Here is an 18273-nt window from a genome sequence, read left to right as displayed (position 1 = left end):
GGAAGGAAGGGGCCAAGGTCTGGGTCGGAAAGAGGGCGGGATTTGGAGCCTTGAGGCTGCGGCCTAGGGTAGTCCGAGCGAGTTGGCTCGAAGCCACTTCAACGTATGACCCCGAGAAGTTCAGCAAATATGACTCGGTTGCCTTATCTACAAAATGCGCAGTCTTGTAAGGCCAAAGAAAATAGTATACACGCAGCACTCGATAAATATCACTTCCGTCACTCTCCCCTCGGATTGGCCAAGCCCCTCCTCCAGGCTCCGGGAACTCACGGACGGTAGCGTAATGATGTCAGAGCACACAAAAAAACGTCTCGTCTCCATCACCGTTTCCAAGGAAACGTGGACTCTGCGTTCCATTCTCCGTAGCGGGCCCCCTTGACGTCAAGGTCCGGATGGGGGAGGCGGGGCGAGTGCTACCGCCAGGGGCGGGGCAGCGCGGGCCTGCCGGCCCGGCTGTACACCTGCGCTTCGGCGGGCCGCCTGGGGCACCGTCCCCGGCCCGCCAGGCCCCGCCATGGCCAGGCCACAGAGGACCCCGGCGCGCAGTCCCGACAGCATCGTGGAGGTGAAGAGCAAAGTAAGGGCCCCTTCGGTCCCTGCTCCGGATTCAGCCCTAGGCGCTTCCAATTCCCTTCTCCCCTTCCTGGCTCCTTGGTCCCACCACCGTTTTTCTCTCCTCCATCTTCCACGTCTCATCCTCCGGCTTTTCTTTTCGCTGCCCCCCACCCATCTCCCTCCCTTTCACTGCTGGCCTCTAGAGTCCCTCTGTGGCCTGACTTACCTGGAGGGCGAGGAGAAGACCTTGGACAGCGTCTCTTGTACTGGAGCTGAGGTCTGGATGCAAGATTGCAGCTGTTATGACATCCCTCTTTCCCACCCCTGCCACCCTCGGACCTGTAGTGAGCGAGAACGCGGGCTCCGTCCTGATCCTTCCTCTCCCCTCACTCCTTGCCTCCAGTTTGACGCTGAGTTCCGACGCTTCGCGCTGCCCCGTGCTTCAGTGAGCGGCTTCCAAGAGTTCTCCAGGTTACTGCGTGTGGTGCACCAGATCCCGGGCTTGGACGTGCTGCTTGGCTATACGGATGCTCACGGAGACCTACTGCCCCTTACCAACGACGACAGCCTGCACCGGGCCCTGGCCAGTGGGCCCCCACCGCTGCGCCTGCTAGTGCAGAAGCGGGGTGAGGAAAATGCGCTACAGTGGGCAGTCTCTGTGGGGTAGGGTGACAGGGCAGGTCTACAGGGGTTAATTCATGCCTAGGGTGCCCAGGCTTCACTCTCTGCAGTCTCTGCCCTTGGCCTGACCTCCAAGTGGTAGAAGATAGCTACAGTGACCCCTTCTTCAGGCCTGGGCCTGATGGAAAAGGGCCCAGATGGGAGAACAGGGTCTCTGATCTCAGCGCCCCTCCTCTCCTGCAGCAGAAGCTGACTCCAGCGGCCTGGCCTTTGCCTCCAACTCTCTGCAGCGGCGCAAGAAAGGGCTCCTACTTAGGCCAGTGGCACCCCTGCGTACTCGGCCACCCCTGCTAATCAGCCTGCCCCAAGATTTCCGCCAGGTTTCTTCAGTCATAGATGTGGACCTACTGCCTGAGACCCACCGACGGGTGCGGCTGCACAAGCATGGTTCCGACCGTCCCCTGGGTTTCTACATCCGAGATGGCATGAGCATGCGTGTAGCTCCCCAGGGCTTGGAACGGGTCCCAGGCATCTTCATCTCCCGCCTGGTACGAGGGGGCCTGGCTGAAAGTACAGGGCTGCTGGCAGTCAGTGATGAGATCCTCGAAGTCAATGGCATTGAGGTGGCTGGGAAGACCTTGGACCAAGTGACAGACATGATGGTCGCCAACAGCCACAACCTCATTGTCACTGTCAAGCCAGCCAATCAGCGCAATAATGTGGTGCGTGGGGCATCCGGGCGTCTGACAGGGCCTCCCCCTGCTGAGCCTGATAGCGATGATGACAGTAGTGATCTGGTCATTGAGAACTGCCAGCTTCCCTGTTCCAATGGCCTGTCTCAGAGGCCTCCATACTGGGACCTGCACCCAGGCCACCTACTTCCCAGTGTCCGCAGCTCTCTGCCCTCCCTGGATGATCAGGAGCAGGCCAGCTCTGGCTGGGGGAGTAGCATGCGAGGAGATGGTAGTGGTTTCAGCCTCTGACACACAACGAAACAGCCCCTTGCCACTCCAGGCTGCTGGGACATGGCAGAGACTTCTCCATTGGGGGTTTTAGCTTGCTCACAGGGCCATATCAGTCTGGGGAACATTAAAGGTTTTCTACAAATGCAGTTATGGTCCTTCTGTGTGCCAGCCCCAGCCTCCTCCCTGATCCCACAATCTTGCCTTCTGTCCTGGACATGAGGCAGGAATGATAAGGGAAACAGAGAGACCTTCCTCTAGTCAAGCAGCAGGAAGACCACCAGGCTTGGCATTTCTAGGGTAAGAAAAGCTCTTATGGAAACAAACTCCACTGTGTACAAAAGGTTTAATTTTGACAAAGGGTTTAAGAAACTGAGATGGCCCTTCTGCAGATACCAGTGGCTAAGAAAAGTGCTCTGGGGATACTGCTCCCCCCACTGTTTCTGTCTTCAGACTCTCTATAATGGGGCCTGACCCTGTCCTTTGCAACTATGCAGTGATCCTTAGTGAGGACACCCCTCACTACCCCTATAAAAGGGCTCAAGCATCCATCTTCACAAAGACCTTGGGGCGGGAGAAGATCTTGATGGCTTCCTCTACTTGCACCAGCTTCCGGTCCAGCTCAGCACGGTGGCTCTGGGCCCTCAGTGAGTCTGCCCCAGCAGGCAACAGCACCAGTTCACGTAGCAGCTGTCTCTGGCCTACAGGGGGCCCAGGAACAGTTAGTGCTGGGCAGGGGTGCATGGTCCGCAGTGGGTTCCCCATCCAGCCTTGTTTGTCCACATACTCACTCTGGAGCAGATTGCTCAGTGTCTCCAGCCGCTGGTTCTCAGGCATGCGAGTGTGGCCAGGAGGCATGGTAGGGTCTGGCTGGCTATGTTGGCGAGCCTCAGCCTCCCGCTGCCACAGATCCCTGCGCTCCAATAAGCTGTGGATGCACAGGCTCAGGGTTGATGATCCCAGGGCAGATATCAGCTCCCACCTGCCACAGGCACCCTCCACCCTGGGTTTTGGGCAGTGAGACCTACTAATGGGGCACGTGGCCCTTCTGTGTGGCATTGTAGTGCTCCTGAGCTTGCCGTTGCTGCTCCAACACCTGTGCCAGGATCTGAAGTGAACGAGAATGCCGCCGGGGGGCCCTCTTGGCAGTGCGGGCATTGTGGCTAATGAAATCCACGCCCAGGACTGGCCCCTGCAGAACATGGCAAGCAGGATGAAGAGATCGCACTGTGCTGTGCCCTAAACCCACAAGGATCCCTGCCCCACATCCCAGCCCCTACACATTCTCTCACCTTGGCATTGGAGCCTGGTTGGGTTAGCTGGGGACTGGGGACACGGGGTGGTGGGAGCCCAGGGCCACAGCGGGAGTGCGCCCGCAGGAAGTGGGCAGGCTCTGTCCCAGAGGCAGGGCCAGGCTCCTGAAGGGCAGGGCATAGAAGAGGAATCAGTCAGGCTGAGGTCAAGATCTGAAGACCTAAACTCTATCTCTAGCCTTGTAGGCCTCCTCTCTCTTGAAGGAGCACTTCTCATCAGCATTTAAATGTGTGTCTCACATCCTTAAGAAAACAACAAACCCCCGCTCCTCCTCAGTCCTGGCTCCAGCTACCACTCTCCTTTTCTCTCCTTCCTAGTCACGCTTCCTGGCTCTCTTCCCACTAAGGTTATTAACGGCTTTCATCTAAGCCCTTGAATGCAAGGTCACTTCCCAGGTCTCATTGTCCTTAGCCTGGTCCTCAGTAACTCCTGAGTCTCATTCCTGAGATCCAGACCTGACTCTCCATCTGTTTCCTGGACATACTCCCACTCCCTGGGAGACTCATAAATGCTTCAACACATCCACATATGACCTTATTGTTTTTCCTCTCAATCCCGCTCCTCCTTCTGAAACCCAGGGTAGAGAAATGATGCCACTATCTACCAAAGACAGAATTCCACCACCACACCCTTGCCCATGCTCTTCCTATTACCTTTAGAAATAAATGTTGAAAAAAGATGTTGAAAAGTGGGTTAGGTTGCCCTTTATGATGTGAGTCCTGCTGACTTCTTAGCCTAACCTTGTGCTCTTCTCTCTTCATAGTAAACTGCATACAGTATCTCTACTGCCCATGCTCCCTCTGGTCTTAGCACTTCTACCTGTGAAAGTTTCATCTCTATAGAATGTTGTCTTCCATTCTCCTCCTGTCTGATTCTTACTTGCTCCTCAGGAGTACCCAGCCATCACCACTTCTGAGAATCCCCAGACCCACTCTGCAGCAGAAATAGCTATCTCCTGTTCCCCTTAGTCCCATGAGATCTTCCTTTTTCTCCATAACTCAAATTAGGGCATAACTGCCTCTTAGCCAACAAGATGGACAATACTTCTGACTACCTGCAACTGGGCCTTGACCCGGGACTCCACTTTGTCATACTTTGGCGAGCGCCACAGAGCCTTCAGGGGTCTGGCCTGGCCCTGTTCCCGGCTGTGCTCCTGCTCGCGGAAGCGCCTCTGGATCTCCTTGATACGCCTCAGGTTCTCCTTCTCATGATCTTTAGGGTCCTTCCCTGGGGAAAAGATGTTGCCAGGCTCTGCCCTACATACAGCCCATAAAATCCAACTCATACCAGTTCACACACGGGCCCCAACCCTGACTCCTACAGAAAGATCTCCCTGACCTCTTCATCTAAGTTAGACCCTATACAGCTGCTCCACCTCATCACCCTGTTTCCTTCCTGACATGGCAATTATCTTCTTCTATCCCTGTTAATTTTCTACATTTTTATTGTGAAGTAGACTATTAGTTGTCTTGTACATAATATTCATCTCTTCACTTGTTTATTGTCTCCCAGCATGATGGCCCATGCTGGTCTTCAACCTTCTTTTCCTAGCACCTGTCGGGCCTGGTACCAGCAGGCACTTAATAAAGGTTTCATTAATGCATGAATTCATAAAGCTGAGCTAGGGTTTCCTGGGGACTACTTGTAAGGAAGTAGTGCATTTTACCCTCCTATAATTGTAGAAACTGGCACCCGGAGAGGCATAGCTTGATCCCAGGTCAGGGCAAGAGGAGCAGCAGCTTTTGATTTCAGCTTTTAACCTCAGATTTGCCTTGCTGCTCCTTCTGCCCAGAACTTACTCTTGGGAGAGGCCCCTGGGCCTAAGGAGATACCCCCAAGTTGCAGCAGCATGACCCCCACGCCGCGCCGGCCATGCTCCAAGATCTTTTCAGCTCCAGGACGGATGCGGGGACCACGAGGTGGAGTGGCGTCCGGGTCTGGGTCCGGGTCCGAGGTCAGCAGGTCCAGCTTCAGCGCATTTCCCTCAAGACGTCCTTGGGCTGAGGGGATGAACGGGGTGGAGTGTGGGGTTCAGCGGTGGAGCAGACCCGAGCCTCGCTCGGGCCTCGGTCGGCCGCGGCACCCACCAACTCACCAGAGGCCGGCCGCCGGTAGTAGTCAGGGCAGAGCGTAGGGTCTGGGGGGATGGGCCCCGAGATGCGGGACGGGCCTTCGCACATGCCGCCGTCGTCGCCCTGCAACCGTGCACCGAAGTCTGCCGGGCTGAGCATCTCGGGTCCCGGACCTCCGTCCTCAGCCCCATGCCTCCTCCCTGAATCCGGACATTGACCCGGCGGTGCCCTCCATTCCGAGTCCCCAGCCTGCACTAGCCACCTCCGCTCCTAGCCCACTTCCCTACCCTGTTCACGGCCCCTCCCCCTCAACACCTGGGCAGGGGGCTCACCAGAGTAGTTTTTTGCCGCCAGCGGCCGCCACCCGACGAGTTTGCTGTTGCCAGGCAACAATGGTTTCCGCCTCTGAGGTCGGGGGCCAATGCTCCCTGGCGCAAAGTGTTCTGGGGCTTGTAGTTTCAACTGAGGGTGCGGCAGAGCCGCCGCCTGTCGCCCTGTCCGCCCCACCAGCCCTCGCCTCGCGGCCAGTTTTCCCGGTCAGCGAAGGGTCCACCGGTCCAGCCCCTTGAGGCCCGTCTCAATTCTCCCCGTCCCAGCATCCGTCGAGAATGCGCTGACTCCGCGTAGCCATGGCCTCAGCAGGGGCTGAGAGGCTACCAGGGGCCCAAGAAGGGTCGGCTGAGGGGCCCGCACAGCTCGTGGAGGCGCCCGGTGGCCGCTCTCAGAGCTCCGAGATGACAGTCAGGCCTTCTAGCCTTCAAACTCTTGGCGGCGGCGCTCTAGCAGGCCAAAGTGTGCGTCGACCCACTAACTGCCAGGACAAGCTCCACAGGCGGGCAGGGGCATGGGCTGGTGCTCTTCATCCGCATTTGGTGTTTATTGTTGGGTGTCTAATGACTGATACCTGTATTCTTTGCCTGGCTATGATGAACAGTTACCTATATGTCACCTCTAGTGTCCAGTGATGGGAAATCAGTGCCTAGTGCCAGCCCCTGAGGCCTGTGGAATCCGGGTTGAAGACAAGTGTCCAGTAGGACCAGTCGCAGAGCCAGAACTCCAGGAGGAACGACTCAAGCTGGAGGAAGAGAGGCTCAAGCCAGAGGTGGAGGCAGTGGAGAGAGGCTCCAGGACTATGGCCTCCATTGTGAGGTCCAATCATGGTCCAAAGAGGAAGCCAGTCAAGTGAGTGGGCTTTCAGAGGGAAGGAGCTACAGGGCTGGGGGAGGGGGGCTCACACTCAAGATTCCTAAATCCAGCACTCCTGTAGAGTGCATTCTAATCCCTTGCCACCGCCATCACTTCTCACTCCTTCTGTCCCTAAAGAGCCCTGGTAGGAACCATCTAGAGAGTGTCTCAGGCTTTGTAAGGGACTGAGCTCACATGAGCTTTCAGTCCCCAACCAGCCTGGGGCCTCACTGACCAGGAAAGGGACAAGAATCTGTGCCCAGGGTGGTAGGCATGCAGGGATATTCCCTAGGCTCAGGGCACAGGAGACAAGGCTGGTGGCTCCTTCCTCAAGCCTCCTGTCCCACAGCCTCCCAGGACCTAGTCATCAAGCTCATCCTAGGGCTGAAGCTGAGCTGCCACAGGGGCTGCTGCTGCAGAAGGAGGACCTGGAGAGTAGCCAGAGTGAACCCTCACCATCTGCCAAACAGCACAAAAAAGCCAAGAAGCGCAAGAGTCTGGGGCCCCCAGTGATCCCAGCTGTGGTCAGCACAGTGTCTACACCCTCAGAGACCTTGGGGCTAGAGCGTGAGTGGCAGTCCCTGGACCTTCCCCTTTTTTTTCTGCCTGCTTGCCCCCTGACATGGCACAGCTTGGCACTCTAGCTCCTGCTCTGCCCTGGGTCTTTGCAGGAAAGGCCCAGCGCCTACGGCCCCTGTACCAGTACATCAACTATTGCAACCCTGAGCTGAACCAGGCAGGGGAGGAGAACAGGGAGGCTGAGGCCGAGGTAGAACCTGAGTGGGAACTGACTCTGGTCCCTGAAGAGGCAGGTGTGGAGCAACTGCCGAATTTGCTGCCTGTGGCAGGTGAGCTGGGCTCAGGCCTCACTTTGCCCTGCCCCAATATGTTTGTGCCCTCCACACATGCTATGGTTCCACAGGGAGAGGAGGCTGGAGAGGAGCCAGGGGGTTTGTCCAACTTAGGGATCAGTGGCTGCCTCAAGGCTGAGGTGGATAAGTCAACTCAGGTAGACATTGATAAGATGTTAAGTGTCTGTGCTGCCCCACTGGTACCCCCACTCTCTCCTCAGTACAAGTAACTGTCACACCCCGCCAGTGTCTCCCCTCCTCCCAAATCTGAACCAGAGCAGGAGCCAATGGGCTTATGCTCTCAGGTGGAGGGAATTTGGTTCCAGTCCCCACTTAGGACCTTGGACTTGCTGAAAATAAACATTTTTCCTTTTCTCAGACTTTGACTCCCCAAATAAGTTGTCTGAAGAGGGAGAAGCTGGGAAGAAGAGTGGAGGATTCTTCAGTGCAGGGTTTAAAGCTGTTTATTTGGCTTGCCCAGAAACTTGGCAAAAATATAAATTCCTGAGTATTACCTAAGATCTAACTGAATCAATCTGCAGGGGTGGAGCCTGGTTCTGTGCATTTAAAGGCTCCACGGATGAACCTGAAGTTCAGACAAGATAACAGTGGGGATAGAGAGGGAGGGGATGAGGAACTGGGGACAGAGAAAGGAACACTCTCAGGTCATGGGAAGCAGGTGCTTGGCCTTGCTCTGTGTTTCAGGGAAGAGGTTTGCATTTGTCTCACTTCAAGGGGATCAACACTTGGGATCCCCACCTCTGAGGTGACAGAGTTCATTTGCTTGCCCCATGGGCAAATGTGGGATGCTTTCCACCCATTGTTAGACCACAGCTGGACCAGAATATGCTCCTAGAATGGCCCCTGGTGACAGAGGCATTGGTACCTTTTTCCTGGCAGGCCCGGGGGGTGGTAGTGGAGGTGGATGGTTTCCCTGGAGACCTGTGGCCAAGCCACCGGATGAATGCTGCCTCTCACTCTCAGGGGTCTCTGGGAAGGGGTGGCCAGTGCTGGCCATTTTGGAAACGTTCATATCCTGCGGCCTCCTGGTTCTCCTGCATAACCGTCAGATACCTTAAACACAGGGAATTTCAAATTAAATGAATAATTTCTCCTCCTCCAACCTGCTTTTCCTCTTGTATCTCATCTGCACGATGTTTCAAGCCAAAATCCTGAGTGTCACCCCAGACCCCACACTGTTCTTTGCTTGTTGACTCCTGGATATCAAAGCTGGTGATTCTGCGACACACACTCCCAAACCCCCAATGGTGTTGCTGCCCCTCTGACTCCAGCTGCCTTATAACTTCTCAGTGTGGTTTCCTGTCATTCCCTGAGCAGTCACCTTTTCTTACCTTCACTCTCTGTATGTGGGGCTTCCACTGCCTAAAATGACTTTTTCCTCACCCCTTCACCTGGCTAGTGCACACAGACCCTGGAAAACTCAGGATACCTTGCTTCCTGCTGAGCCGAGCAACACTGGGTCGCCCTGCATTGTAGCATCCACATACTACTGTCCTTGTGGGTCATAACTGTCTTCAGGACTAGACTGTGAACCCCCCAAGGGACCCTGTCATTGCATCACATCCACCTAGCAGAGGACACCAATAGAAGGCATCAAGATAAGATCAGATGGAGGACGTGGTTCCATAGTGTAATGGTTAGCACGTCTGCTTTACATGCAGAAGGTCCTGAGTTCACACCCCAGTGGAGCCACGGTCCATGGTCTACGGCCATGTCACCCTGAACAAGCCCGATGTCTGATCCTGGAAGCTAAGCAGTGTCAGGCCTGGTTAATACTTGGGAGACCACCTAGGAAGACCAGGTGCTATAGGCATAAATAATAATAAAATGATATAATAATAATAATAATAATAATAATAAAGGACATCAGGTGGGCAGCCAAGGAAGCTACATGACAGGTCGAGATCTGAAACTATGGCCGTCCAAAGTCCAGAGCCCCAGAGCCATATGTGGGACCCTTGGAATACTGGCCTGACAAGAAGAGAGAAAATGGGCATCACCCCAGGCTTCTCCCTTCATTAGGGGTTGCTTGGATGCTCACTGGCCCCATGACAAGGGCACAGGGCAAGCCTGGGGGTCAGGACATTTATTCTTTCTGCCCACACTTTTACCTGGTTAGTAATTTGACCACTTCAGGAAATGCTATTCACAGGGATCATGCAGACTGAATATTGTCCATAAGGATTAGCACAGATTCTCCAGGATTTTTCAGGAGGGCCCTTCAAGATAACTGAGCTTGGCCTCCCTCACTTGATGAGTGAGGCCTGGAGAGGAGTGGCCTTGCATGAGACCATACCCTGGGTCCCAGAGTGGCCCTGCTTTCTTGAGTCCTGGAGATTAGTGGACCTGGGAACTTTCTGGCTAAGGCCTGACTCAAGGCTGAGCATCAGCTTTCTCTGTGTGATGTCTAGGGTTGGAGGTGTGGACCAGGCCAGCAATGATAGGAAGCTCTGTTCCCATCTTCCAATAGATGACATAGAGAAGTCTACAGTAACCAGAGAAGTCTACATTTCCTGAGGCCTATTACTTGCCAGACTTGTCTAAGCAGAGTGGCTAACAGTAGCCAGAGAAAGGAACAAGTTACCACTATTGCTTCTATAAGCCCACTCTACGGGGGAAATGCTGAAGCAGCATGATGCAAGGAGCCACGTGCCACAGAAAAGCTGAGGACCAAGACTGCGGGATCACAGGTGGTGGGGGTGACTGTCACTAAGCCTAGGGAAGCAGCTGAATGGCCTTTTAGGCAGAGGATACACCAGGGACGAAGCCTTGCTAGTGTGGAAGATGGCAGCTACATGCAGGAGGGCCACTTAGCATGGCTGAAGCAGAGGCATGGCCATCAGGACGCCAGGCTGGGTGAGTCTCAGAGTGATGAGGAGCGGTGTAGGCAAGGAGGGATCTTGGCCTGATATTGTGGAGAGGTTGCCTGGGCATGACTGCGAATGTGAGAAAGAAAAAGGGAGACAGGAAGGTGAGGAGACTGCCGCTGTTGCCTGGGTATGAGGCCTAGATTTGGAGGGGGTTGGAGAATAAGCAACAGGTATTTTGGAAGTTCTCTTCTGGTTGCTGTAACAGAGAGGGAAAGTTAACTACATTTTCACTGACTTGGAAAAACTGACTTTTTGACCCCAAAATCCTGAGATTTGGAAAGACAGCATCCTGGGAGGTGCTGCTGCTTTCCTCCAGGAGGGGGCGCTGCAGGACAAGCGTGGAACCAGTTAGGGTCACCTCTGGGATCCAAAACTCTGCTGGCTTCCTTGGCCACAGGCATCTGGGCCCCTTCAAGGTCCATCACCTCCCTGGGACCAACCCAAGAGATATATGATGGTAAAGATGTCTGAGATATGGCCGTAGTCCTGGACTCTAGAGAATGCCTGCAGAAGACCTGGGGTGCTCATAAAATTAGCTCTGCACCTAAGCCCACAGCAGTCTGCCCCAAGACTTCTGGGACTCTTATCTTTGTAAACAAGAGCTTTGCTGCCGAGCCCTATAAAACCTAAGTAGTGCCACTGTGGGTCAGCAAAACGGCCCTTTCTTCAGTAGAAGCATGAGTCAGGCAGAATGGAGGACGCATGTACTTTCTCAGTCAATCCCCAAATGCAGAAGGGACCTCATCCTAGTAACACACAGGACTGACCTGGAGATGAGCTGATGGTTCCCAGAAAGAAGGGGGCAGCCTCTCCTTCAACTCTACCAGAGCCCTGCCTGGTGGAGCTCTCTCTGCAGTTCACCTCCTAGTTCAGGCCAGGCTGAGATTCCTGCTGTAGAGAGGAGGCAGTAACCTACAGGGGGATCTGAGAGAGGAGTGGCCATGCCTGGGCACTTGGAATCTGAGGAGCCACAAGTGTTGGGGAAAGAGTAGTTCAGGGTCAGGCTCTGTAGTCAGATGACTCTGACCAGGCTCTTGACTGTCACTTACAACTTACATGAGGTTAGTAACTTTGCTCTTCTCTGCCTGTTTTTTGATCTGCATAATGGGAATAATACCCACGGGGCCCAGCATGCAAAAAAGCACTCTCCAACACTAGCCATTGTTATTTTATCTCACAAGGAAAAGTGTAAAACCAGGACAACACAGGAAAACAGTCCTGGTAACTTTCTAATAAGGGGTGCCAAGAGGGAGATGGAGCCCTCCCTGAGCCTTTTTCTGGCAAGGAGCCCAGGGCAAGACAGAAAGGGAAGGTTAGAGAAGGGAAGAGTTTGGTCCAGACTTAATCTTGGCAGGCCAGCAGAGAAAACAAAGGGGTACACGTGTCCTTTTCCATCACCCCACTCCTCCTCTGACATGGCTAAAAGGCTATCATGGTGTAGAACAGTTAATAAGTGCATGGTTGATGACTGGCTGGCCGGGCCAGGCACTGTTTCAGCCACGTCCGCTCCAAGGGGCAGTGTGTGGAGCCTTCCTCCTCAAGTTCATCCCGTTCAGCCTCCCTGGGACCACTCCTCACCTCCCCTCTCCCAGGGCACCCCTGGAGCCAACTTCATGGTTTCAAGAACAGAACCCCTCCTGACCCTGACCTCTAGCCCACAGAGGCCCCAAACTCTCCCACTATCTCCCTGAAACAGCATGTCTAATTGACCCCTGTCTGTTAGTCTTGAATCCTTTTCTTTGGAGGGCTCCTGGCATTCAGTGATAATGGAATAATAAATAAGCTGGGAATTATGGGGGGGGGGGCAGTGTGGCAGGAGCCTGTGTGGCCCACAAGACAGTGACAGATCTGGAGCAGGTCAGAACTGCTATGGCGCCACAAGGAAAGAGGAAAATATCAACAATCGACAGAAAAAAAAAAAAAAAAAAAAAAAAAGCCTTTCATTATTAAAGAAACCTAACCTACAAAACAGCCAACCACCACATGCCATAGTGTCAGACTTTGATTTATTTATTAACATTTATTCAGATGTTCCAGGGCTCTCCCTTGTCTCCTCTCTGCAAATCAGGGATCCTAGGCCTTAGGTTAACAGCTCCTGAGAGCTCACCCAATGAAGGACCCCTCCTATGTGCCAGGGAAGAGGCAGCCTGGAGGCTGGAAGGACACACAGAAGGTGGGCAGGTGTGGATCCCTGAGGGATGACTTTGCTGTCCTAACCATTCCTGAGATGTCCGGAAGCCCAGGAAGGGCATGGTAACAAGGCTTCTAGTCATTTCTCCTCAGGCCTGAGGAATCAACAAAGCTGGCTCCCTGCTGTGCTTTCTTGTCCAGTTAGAACCACCCATAGGCTGAAGCCCTTACCTCAGGCTCTTGCTGGCCCTGCTCACCAGCATTACAAAGACCTAGTGGCAGCTCCGCCCCACCCATTGTGCTAGCCCTCTCAGCTATGGCAATAAGACCTTCACTGCCCTGTAAGTCTGAGGAGTAAGAGTGCTGGAGGGGGTGTTTTCTTGGGGCCACCTTGGGCTTCACCTGGACCCTGCCTGCGTTGACCTGTTAAATGAAAGATACCATCTGTGTTATTGGTAAGCCCTCCCATCACGGCTCCTGGTCCCTCCCTGGCCCCTTTGCTTATGGCAGAGAGCCCAGGTGCAGGCTCACAGGTTATTTCGCTGGAGCGCCTCACACAAGTTCTGGTTGGTATCGGGTTCCTCCGTCAGCAGCTCCACAGCCTCCCACTCCCCAGATCGGCTCGACCTTTTGATGGCGTCCACCACACTCTGCATGTACAGCCCATCCTCAAATGAGGCGGCCATGGAGACAGGGGTGTGGTCCCATGTGCGGCGGTCTCCCTGCCCTTGGAAGGACTGGCGCAGGGCCTGCACCATGTAGACCATGCCCTTCAGGTAGAGCAGTGGGACATCCTGCGGACCCTGCTCGGGCAGCCCCGCGCCCACAGCCAGTGAGTCCCTCAACAGCAGCTCCTCTTGTGTGGCAGTGTTCTTCTGCCCATAGAGGTCAGCTCCCCGGGCAACAAGGCGTCCCGCAGAGCCCACCACCATAACCTCATGCACAAAGGTGCCTGGCATGTTGAAGTTGAGTGTTACTGTGCTGCACACGCCCCCGCTCATGAGCATCTGGAAGAAACAGAAGTCATCGCTGGTGACATGCCGGATGCCACAGATGGCTGCATTCTGCCTCACAAAGGTCTTGAGGAGTCCATGGACCTTCTCTGCTCTCCGGCCAGTCAGATGGGTCAGCAGGTCCACAATGTAGGTGCCCATGGTGTGCAGGCCCCCACCACCCATGAGCTCATCGCAGATCCAGCCATAATTAGGGCTAAGCAGGCTGCCTGAGTAGATACGAGCATCGCAGATCATCACTGCGCCCACATAGTGCTCAGCAATCAGCTGTTTCATGCGCACGAAGGCAGGCAGGAAGCGCAGCACGTTCCCCACCAGGCTCATCAGCTGCGGGTAGTAGCGCGAGGCCGTCACCATCCGGAAGGCATCCACCGAAGTTGCTGCCTTCTCGCAAACCACATTCTTCCCAATACCTGAGAATAAACAGAGCAGCAAAGTTCCAAGGGGTTTATGCTGGGGGAGAAACTATTTCTCAAAGGCAGATGGACTCAGGAAAGCCTTCCATGAAACCAGATGGTGGCCTGGGACAAAAGGAAAGGTGACTTGACTTGGATGAAAATGGTATCCAGTGACAGACTAGAGAAAGGGTTATGGGCTGGAGAAAGAGGAATAAGTTCTTAAGGGAAAATGAAAGTAGAGGCGAAAAGGCACAAACCAGGTTAGGAAGTATTGGTGGTGGGATGGTAATGTGTCAACTTGGCTAGGCTATGGTGCCGACCAAATACCAGTCTAGACATTGTGGGGAGGCATTTTTTAGATGTGATTGACATTGAAACCAGTAGATTTTGAGTAGAACACATTATCTCCATGCTGTGGGTGGGCCTCACCCAATCAAGTTGAAGGACTTAAGAAAAAAGACCAAGGTTCCCTAAAGAGGAAGAAATTCTGCTTTCGATGGCCTTCAGACTCAAGTCTCCAACATCAGCTCTTGCTGAGATTTCTATACTGTTGTCCTGCTCTGAAGATTTCTGATTTGTCATCTCCTACAACTGCATGAGCCATCTCCTTAAAATAAACATCTCCCTCTTTCTCTCCATGCATCCTACTGGTTCTGTTTTTCTGGAGAACACTGCCTAACACAAGTGGGCTGGGGAGGTAGACATGCTTCTTGGACATGCCTATGTACCTTTATGCATTTATTAGATCATCACCAGGTCGGGGAAAGAGAATCTATATTCTAGAGGATGGGCTTTGCACTCTCAAGTGTAACTGCAGAAAGGGCTCTAAGATTACCTAAAGATTGTCCTCTGGAAATACTAACTTACTCAATAAGTTAGGGTAGTCAAAAGGCTAGAAAATGCTTGGTTCCAGGAGGAGGGTTAAGGGAGTGAAAACATCCTTTCTGCCCTGGCACCCGTTCTGAGTGCACTGCAGCGGGAATGTACTCAGAGAAAAACGAAGCTAGACAAACCCCAAAGAGAGAGGGCTCAAGGACTGAGCAGCTTCCTTCCATATGAGGAAACAGAAAAGATCAACATTTCCCCATGTTTTAAGATGAAAGTTCATGAAGGTATGAGCAGCCATAAGACACCGATACCTGAAGGTGTCTTGGTATGGTGAGCTTGGGATAGTTCAAGGAAGTCCCAGGCTAATACCCTTCAATAAAAAAAACCCCAAGAAGTGGTATGGATTAGACATACACACAGGTGAAGGCAAGCTGGGGAAAAGTGAAGACATCCAGTTATTCCATTACTCATTCTACAGACATTACCCAAGGTGGGCAACCCAAATCCCACCACTAGGAAGTCTTGGGCTTCTTGAGGGTACAAGCTCAAGGTCTGCAATTCTCCCTTGCAGATGGCAAGGTCAGGGAAGGCTTCACAGATGTTCTAAGGAGTATAAGGCATCCATCTTTACCTTTAGGAAGACTTCGGTTGCCTTGAAAGACATGTTTATTTAAGTTTATCTAGTTTTCCTGCTAGGAAGTCAAAGAAGAGATTACAGAAGCTGAAAACTGCTTTTTGTCTCCAGGGACCAGGGAAAGCATGGATGCTGAGTGCTTATTAGCTCAGACCTTCTGTGGGGTGAACAACTTTCAAGTTGTAAGCCTTTCTCCAGCTCATACTCTCCATACTACTTAGGAGTGGAGTGCCCTGGAGCATCAGAAGCCCAGAGAAGTTGCCCCAGTAACTGCCTCTTTGTTTCCTAGCAACATACCAGAGTTCTGGGACCATGACACCTATCCAGAGGCATGGGACTAGAAAAATGATTTCAAACAGCAGGGTAGAGAAGCAGCGCAGGAAAAGCAACACTTTTGTGTTTCACAAAATCTAAGGATTCCCTCTTGCCTTTTTTTTTTTTTAATAAAAACAAAAAAGGTTCTGCTACTAGAAAAATAAGTTTGAAAGCACCAGACTGAGTCTCTTGCTCACAGCCTCCTTTCCATTCTTTCCTGGTTTGCAGGCCCTTGTTGGCTCCCTGGGTCACACCAGCAGACAGGGCTTGCATGGAAGAATTTGTGAATGCTTTCATTCATCCTGTGTGCCAGGCCCTGTGCCAGGCCCTGTGCCAAGTGCTAAGGATTCGACATCAAGCATGATCGCTACCGTCAGACAACTACAACTTACATTTAGTGGGAGAGATAACCATTAATCAAATTATCATATAAATACATGTAGCACTGTACCTATGATAAATGCAGTCAAGATAATATAAATGGTAACATGAGAGCACATAGCAGAGACCTGACCTGGACCAGGGGTCAGGGAAGGCGCCTCAAGAGACTGATGTTCTTGGGATTAAATTATCTGGGTCAGGCTGCTTGAGGAATGATCTCTTGTTATCTCAAGAGCCCATGGGGAAATGGCTAGCAAACTCAGTGTTTTTTCTAATGAAGCACAAAAGTGCCAAGAACTGGGCATAGAAAGTTACCTTTCAGTGACAGATTTAAGAAAACATTTAGCTGTATCAAGGATGTTAGGGCACTTTGCATATTTTATTTTTCTGAACCACTTCTGAGATGAGAAATAAAACATATTAGGGTCCTTCCTGCTCCTTTAAGGAATTCATGAGAAAGCTTTAAGGCTGAGACATGAAGTGGACGATAAAAAAAAAAAAGTTAAAGAAAAGCAGAAAATAAGTTGCCACAGAAAGAGTTGTGATATGAAAAACACACCTCTGGAGGACAAATTCAAGAATTAATTTTAGGAAAAAGTAATAAAATGAGGGCAAAAAACAATCTTTATAGCCTTGGCAGTGAGGTAAAAATATAATGATCTAATAAGCTGAAGAAAATCCAATTTTGCTTATAGCATGAAGACTCAGTGAGAAGTATAAGGTTCCTAGGCCTCAGTTTCTGTAATTGAAAGTAAAGATGCTGGATTAGATCAGTGACTCTCCATCCTTAGTGTGCATCAGAATCACTTGGAAGGCTTGTTCAAACATAGATTGTTAGACCTCACCCTGAGATTTAGAAGGTCTGGCATGGGGCTTGAAAATTTAGATTTCTAACAAGTTCCCAGGTGATGCTAATGCTATTGGTTCAGGGATCACACTGAGAACCACGGGATCAGACACTCTCTCCATGGCCCCTACAGGCCTGACGTGTCTCTGATTTTATGCCTGTGAATTCCAGAAAATACTGTCCTACGACTGGTATGAAAAGTTTTTTTAAAAAAGAGAACCAGTCTATGCCATATATGTTCTTATAGCTGCAAATCTGTATCAGTGCTGTATGCCTCACACAATTGCTTCTCAGTCTCCATGACTTACCTTTTATAATGCTTAGCGTAGCACAATGCCAGAAGGGTCCTTCACTAAACAGAGGCTTTAGATGACTGATAAACTTTCAAGGGTTCAAAATTTGGAAGAGCTGATCTAAAATTAGAGTGCTTCAATAGCTATAGCACCAAGTATTTTTTTTCCCCCAGCTCTAAAAAGTTTGAGAATCTAAAACTTATATCCTTAATGAAAAACAAGGGACAGAGCCCCAAAAACCGAAAAAAAGAAACAGAGACCTATGTGGGGAAAACAGAAAAATATACTCTCATGTATATATAAAGACGTTCATACACGGGAATACAGTTAGGCAGAATGACAGTGAGGGTCTTTTGGGACACTGACTCTGAGAACTTTTAAATATATTGTACAGGAAAGCTTGGCTTTCTCTTGTAGTGTTATGCCAGTGCCTTTCTTGGTCAGTATTTGTTCAGTCGAATATCACGCTGGAAAGGCTGAATAATACCCTTATTTCACCCCCATTTCATAGGGGCCCACAAAGGTTGAGAAGGACATAAATAGGACCAGAAGTGGGGTCTGATGTCAAGGTCAGTTTGGTCCTCTGCATACAGCAGTTCATAAACTCACACCCAGTCCTTTGGAAAACTGGAAGAGTTCTCCTGGCCCCTTCTATTGTGCTAAAGACAAGTCAGAATTCTCACTAAAAAAAAAAAAAAAAAAGTGAAAGCACATGAGTGAATTTCATGGTCACAACAGTCTCAGTGACTCTTTTGGGACCTGAGTGGGCAAGTGCCTGAGGGCAGGTCTAGCCAATGTAGGCTCTTCCAGCCTCACCAACTCCTGGGATGATGTACCATAAAGGACTCTAATTCACATCCTCCTCTTCCTGACAATAGAGATGTGGAGGGAAGGCTGATGGCCCGCCTCACCAAGGGCTGGGACACAAGACTCCAGAAGACTCTGGTCATCCCCCTTCATGTTAAAAAGCCCAAAGTCCAGCG

The 18273-nt window shown here is 51.8% G+C and overlaps 4 protein-coding genes across 13 annotated transcripts in view; 2 read left to right on the top strand and 2 right to left on the bottom strand.

The window, feature by feature from the left end:
- The first annotated feature begins 408 nt into the window (after nucleotides 1-408).
- PARD6A (par-6 family cell polarity regulator alpha) lies at nucleotides 409-2289 on the top strand. 4 transcript variants are annotated; one of them, XM_016163985.2, is made up of 3 exons: nucleotides 409-577; nucleotides 959-1181; nucleotides 1423-2289. In XM_016163985.2, exons 1-3 carry the CDS (start codon nucleotides 515-517, stop codon nucleotides 2157-2159), a joined length of 1023 nt encoding a protein of 340 aa, XP_016019471.1. In that variant the 5' UTR covers nucleotides 409-514; the 3' UTR covers nucleotides 2160-2289. The 4 variants fall into 4 exon arrangements, with proteins under 4 accessions (XP_016019471.1, XP_016019461.1, XP_036087358.1 ...); XM_016163975.2 differs by having other exon boundaries at nucleotides 1420-2287; XM_036231465.1 differs by having other exon boundaries at nucleotides 493-1181; nucleotides 1423-2287.
- Nucleotides 2290-2465: 176 nt separating this feature from the next.
- ENKD1 (enkurin domain containing 1) lies at nucleotides 2466-5955 on the bottom strand. 2 transcript variants are annotated; one of them, XM_016163946.2, is made up of 8 exons: nucleotides 5857-5955; nucleotides 5548-5647; nucleotides 5252-5452; nucleotides 4507-4679; nucleotides 3431-3556; nucleotides 3167-3330; nucleotides 2930-3066; nucleotides 2466-2839 (listed from the first exon to the last, which is right to left on the bottom strand). In XM_016163946.2, the coding sequence occupies exons 2-8, from the start codon at nucleotides 5630-5632 to the stop codon at nucleotides 2679-2681; spliced, it is 1047 nt and encodes a 348-aa protein (XP_016019432.2). In that variant the 5' UTR covers nucleotides 5633-5647; nucleotides 5857-5955; the 3' UTR covers nucleotides 2466-2678. The 2 variants fall into 2 exon arrangements, with proteins under 2 accessions (XP_016019432.2, XP_016019441.2); XM_016163955.2 differs by lacking the exon at nucleotides 5857-5955 and having other exon boundaries at nucleotides 5548-5845.
- Nucleotides 5956-6003: 48 nt separating this feature from the next.
- On the top strand, nucleotides 6004-8502 carry CUNH16orf86 (chromosome unknown C16orf86 homolog). Of its 2 annotated transcripts, none has more exons than XM_016163999.2 (4): nucleotides 6004-6318; nucleotides 6480-6706; nucleotides 7059-7276; nucleotides 7381-8502. In XM_016163999.2, exons 1-4 carry the CDS (start codon nucleotides 6154-6156, stop codon nucleotides 7788-7790), a joined length of 1020 nt encoding a protein of 339 aa, XP_016019485.1. In that variant the 5' UTR covers nucleotides 6004-6153; the 3' UTR covers nucleotides 7791-8502. The 2 variants fall into 2 exon arrangements, with proteins under 2 accessions (XP_016019485.1, XP_036087364.1); XM_036231471.1 differs by having other exon boundaries at nucleotides 6235-6318; nucleotides 6487-6706.
- Nucleotides 8503-12440: 3938 nt separating this feature from the next.
- Nucleotides 12441-18273, bottom strand: part of GFOD2 (glucose-fructose oxidoreductase domain containing 2) — a 29786-nt gene continuing 23953 nt past the window's right edge. For all 5 annotated transcript variants that reach the window (XM_036231467.1, XM_036231470.1, XM_016164014.2 and 2 more), the window contains one exon: nucleotides 12441-14007. In XM_036231467.1, the coding sequence (XP_036087360.1) occupies nucleotides 13109-14007 (899 nt within the window). In that variant the 3' untranslated portion in view covers nucleotides 12441-13108. The remainder of the gene's footprint in view (nucleotides 14008-18273) is intronic.

The sequence above is a fragment of the Rousettus aegyptiacus genome, unplaced genomic scaffold (genome assembly GCF_014176215.1).
Source record: "Rousettus aegyptiacus isolate mRouAeg1 unplaced genomic scaffold, mRouAeg1.p scaffold_m13_p_14, whole genome shotgun sequence".
NCBI lineage: Eukaryota > Metazoa > Chordata > Mammalia > Chiroptera > Pteropodidae > Rousettus > Rousettus aegyptiacus.
Note: the sequence above shows the minus strand (reverse complement) of the source record. Positions and strands in the feature narration are given on the sequence as shown.

What these genes read in the sequence shown, in the direction of transcription:
- PARD6A (XM_036231464.1), top strand. Translation starts at nt 515, where the DNA reads ATGGCCAGGCCACAGAGGACCCCGGCGCGCAGTCCCGACAGCATCGTG. An exon ending in CCTGCTAGTGCAGAAGCGGG is followed by an intron (nt 1,182 to 1,419) that starts GTGAGGAAAATG and finishes CCTCTCCTGCAG; the next exon opens with CAGAAGCTGACTCCAGCGGC.
- ENKD1 (XM_016163955.2), bottom strand. Translation starts at nt 5,683, where the DNA reads ATGCTCAGCCCGGCAGACTTCGGTGCACGGTTGCAGGGCGACGACGGC. An exon ending in CTACCGGCGGCCGGCCTCTG is followed by an intron (nt 5,453 to 5,547) that starts GTGAGTTGGTGG and finishes TCATCCCCTCAG; the next exon opens with CCCAAGGACGTCTTGAGGGA. An exon ending in AACCAGGCTCCAATGCCAAG is followed by an intron (nt 3,331 to 3,430) that starts GTGAGAGAATGT and finishes CATGTTCTGCAG; the next exon opens with GGGCCAGTCCTGGGCGTGGA.
- CUNH16orf86 (XM_016163999.2), top strand. Translation starts at nt 6,154, where the DNA reads ATGGCCTCAGCAGGGGCTGAGAGGCTACCAGGGGCCCAAGAAGGGTCG. An exon ending in CCAAAGAGGAAGCCAGTCAA is followed by an intron (nt 6,707 to 7,058) that starts GTGAGTGGGCTT and finishes CCTGTCCCACAG; the next exon opens with CCTCCCAGGACCTAGTCATC. An exon ending in AGAGACCTTGGGGCTAGAGC is followed by an intron (nt 7,277 to 7,380) that starts GTGAGTGGCAGT and finishes GGGTCTTTGCAG; the next exon opens with GAAAGGCCCAGCGCCTACGG.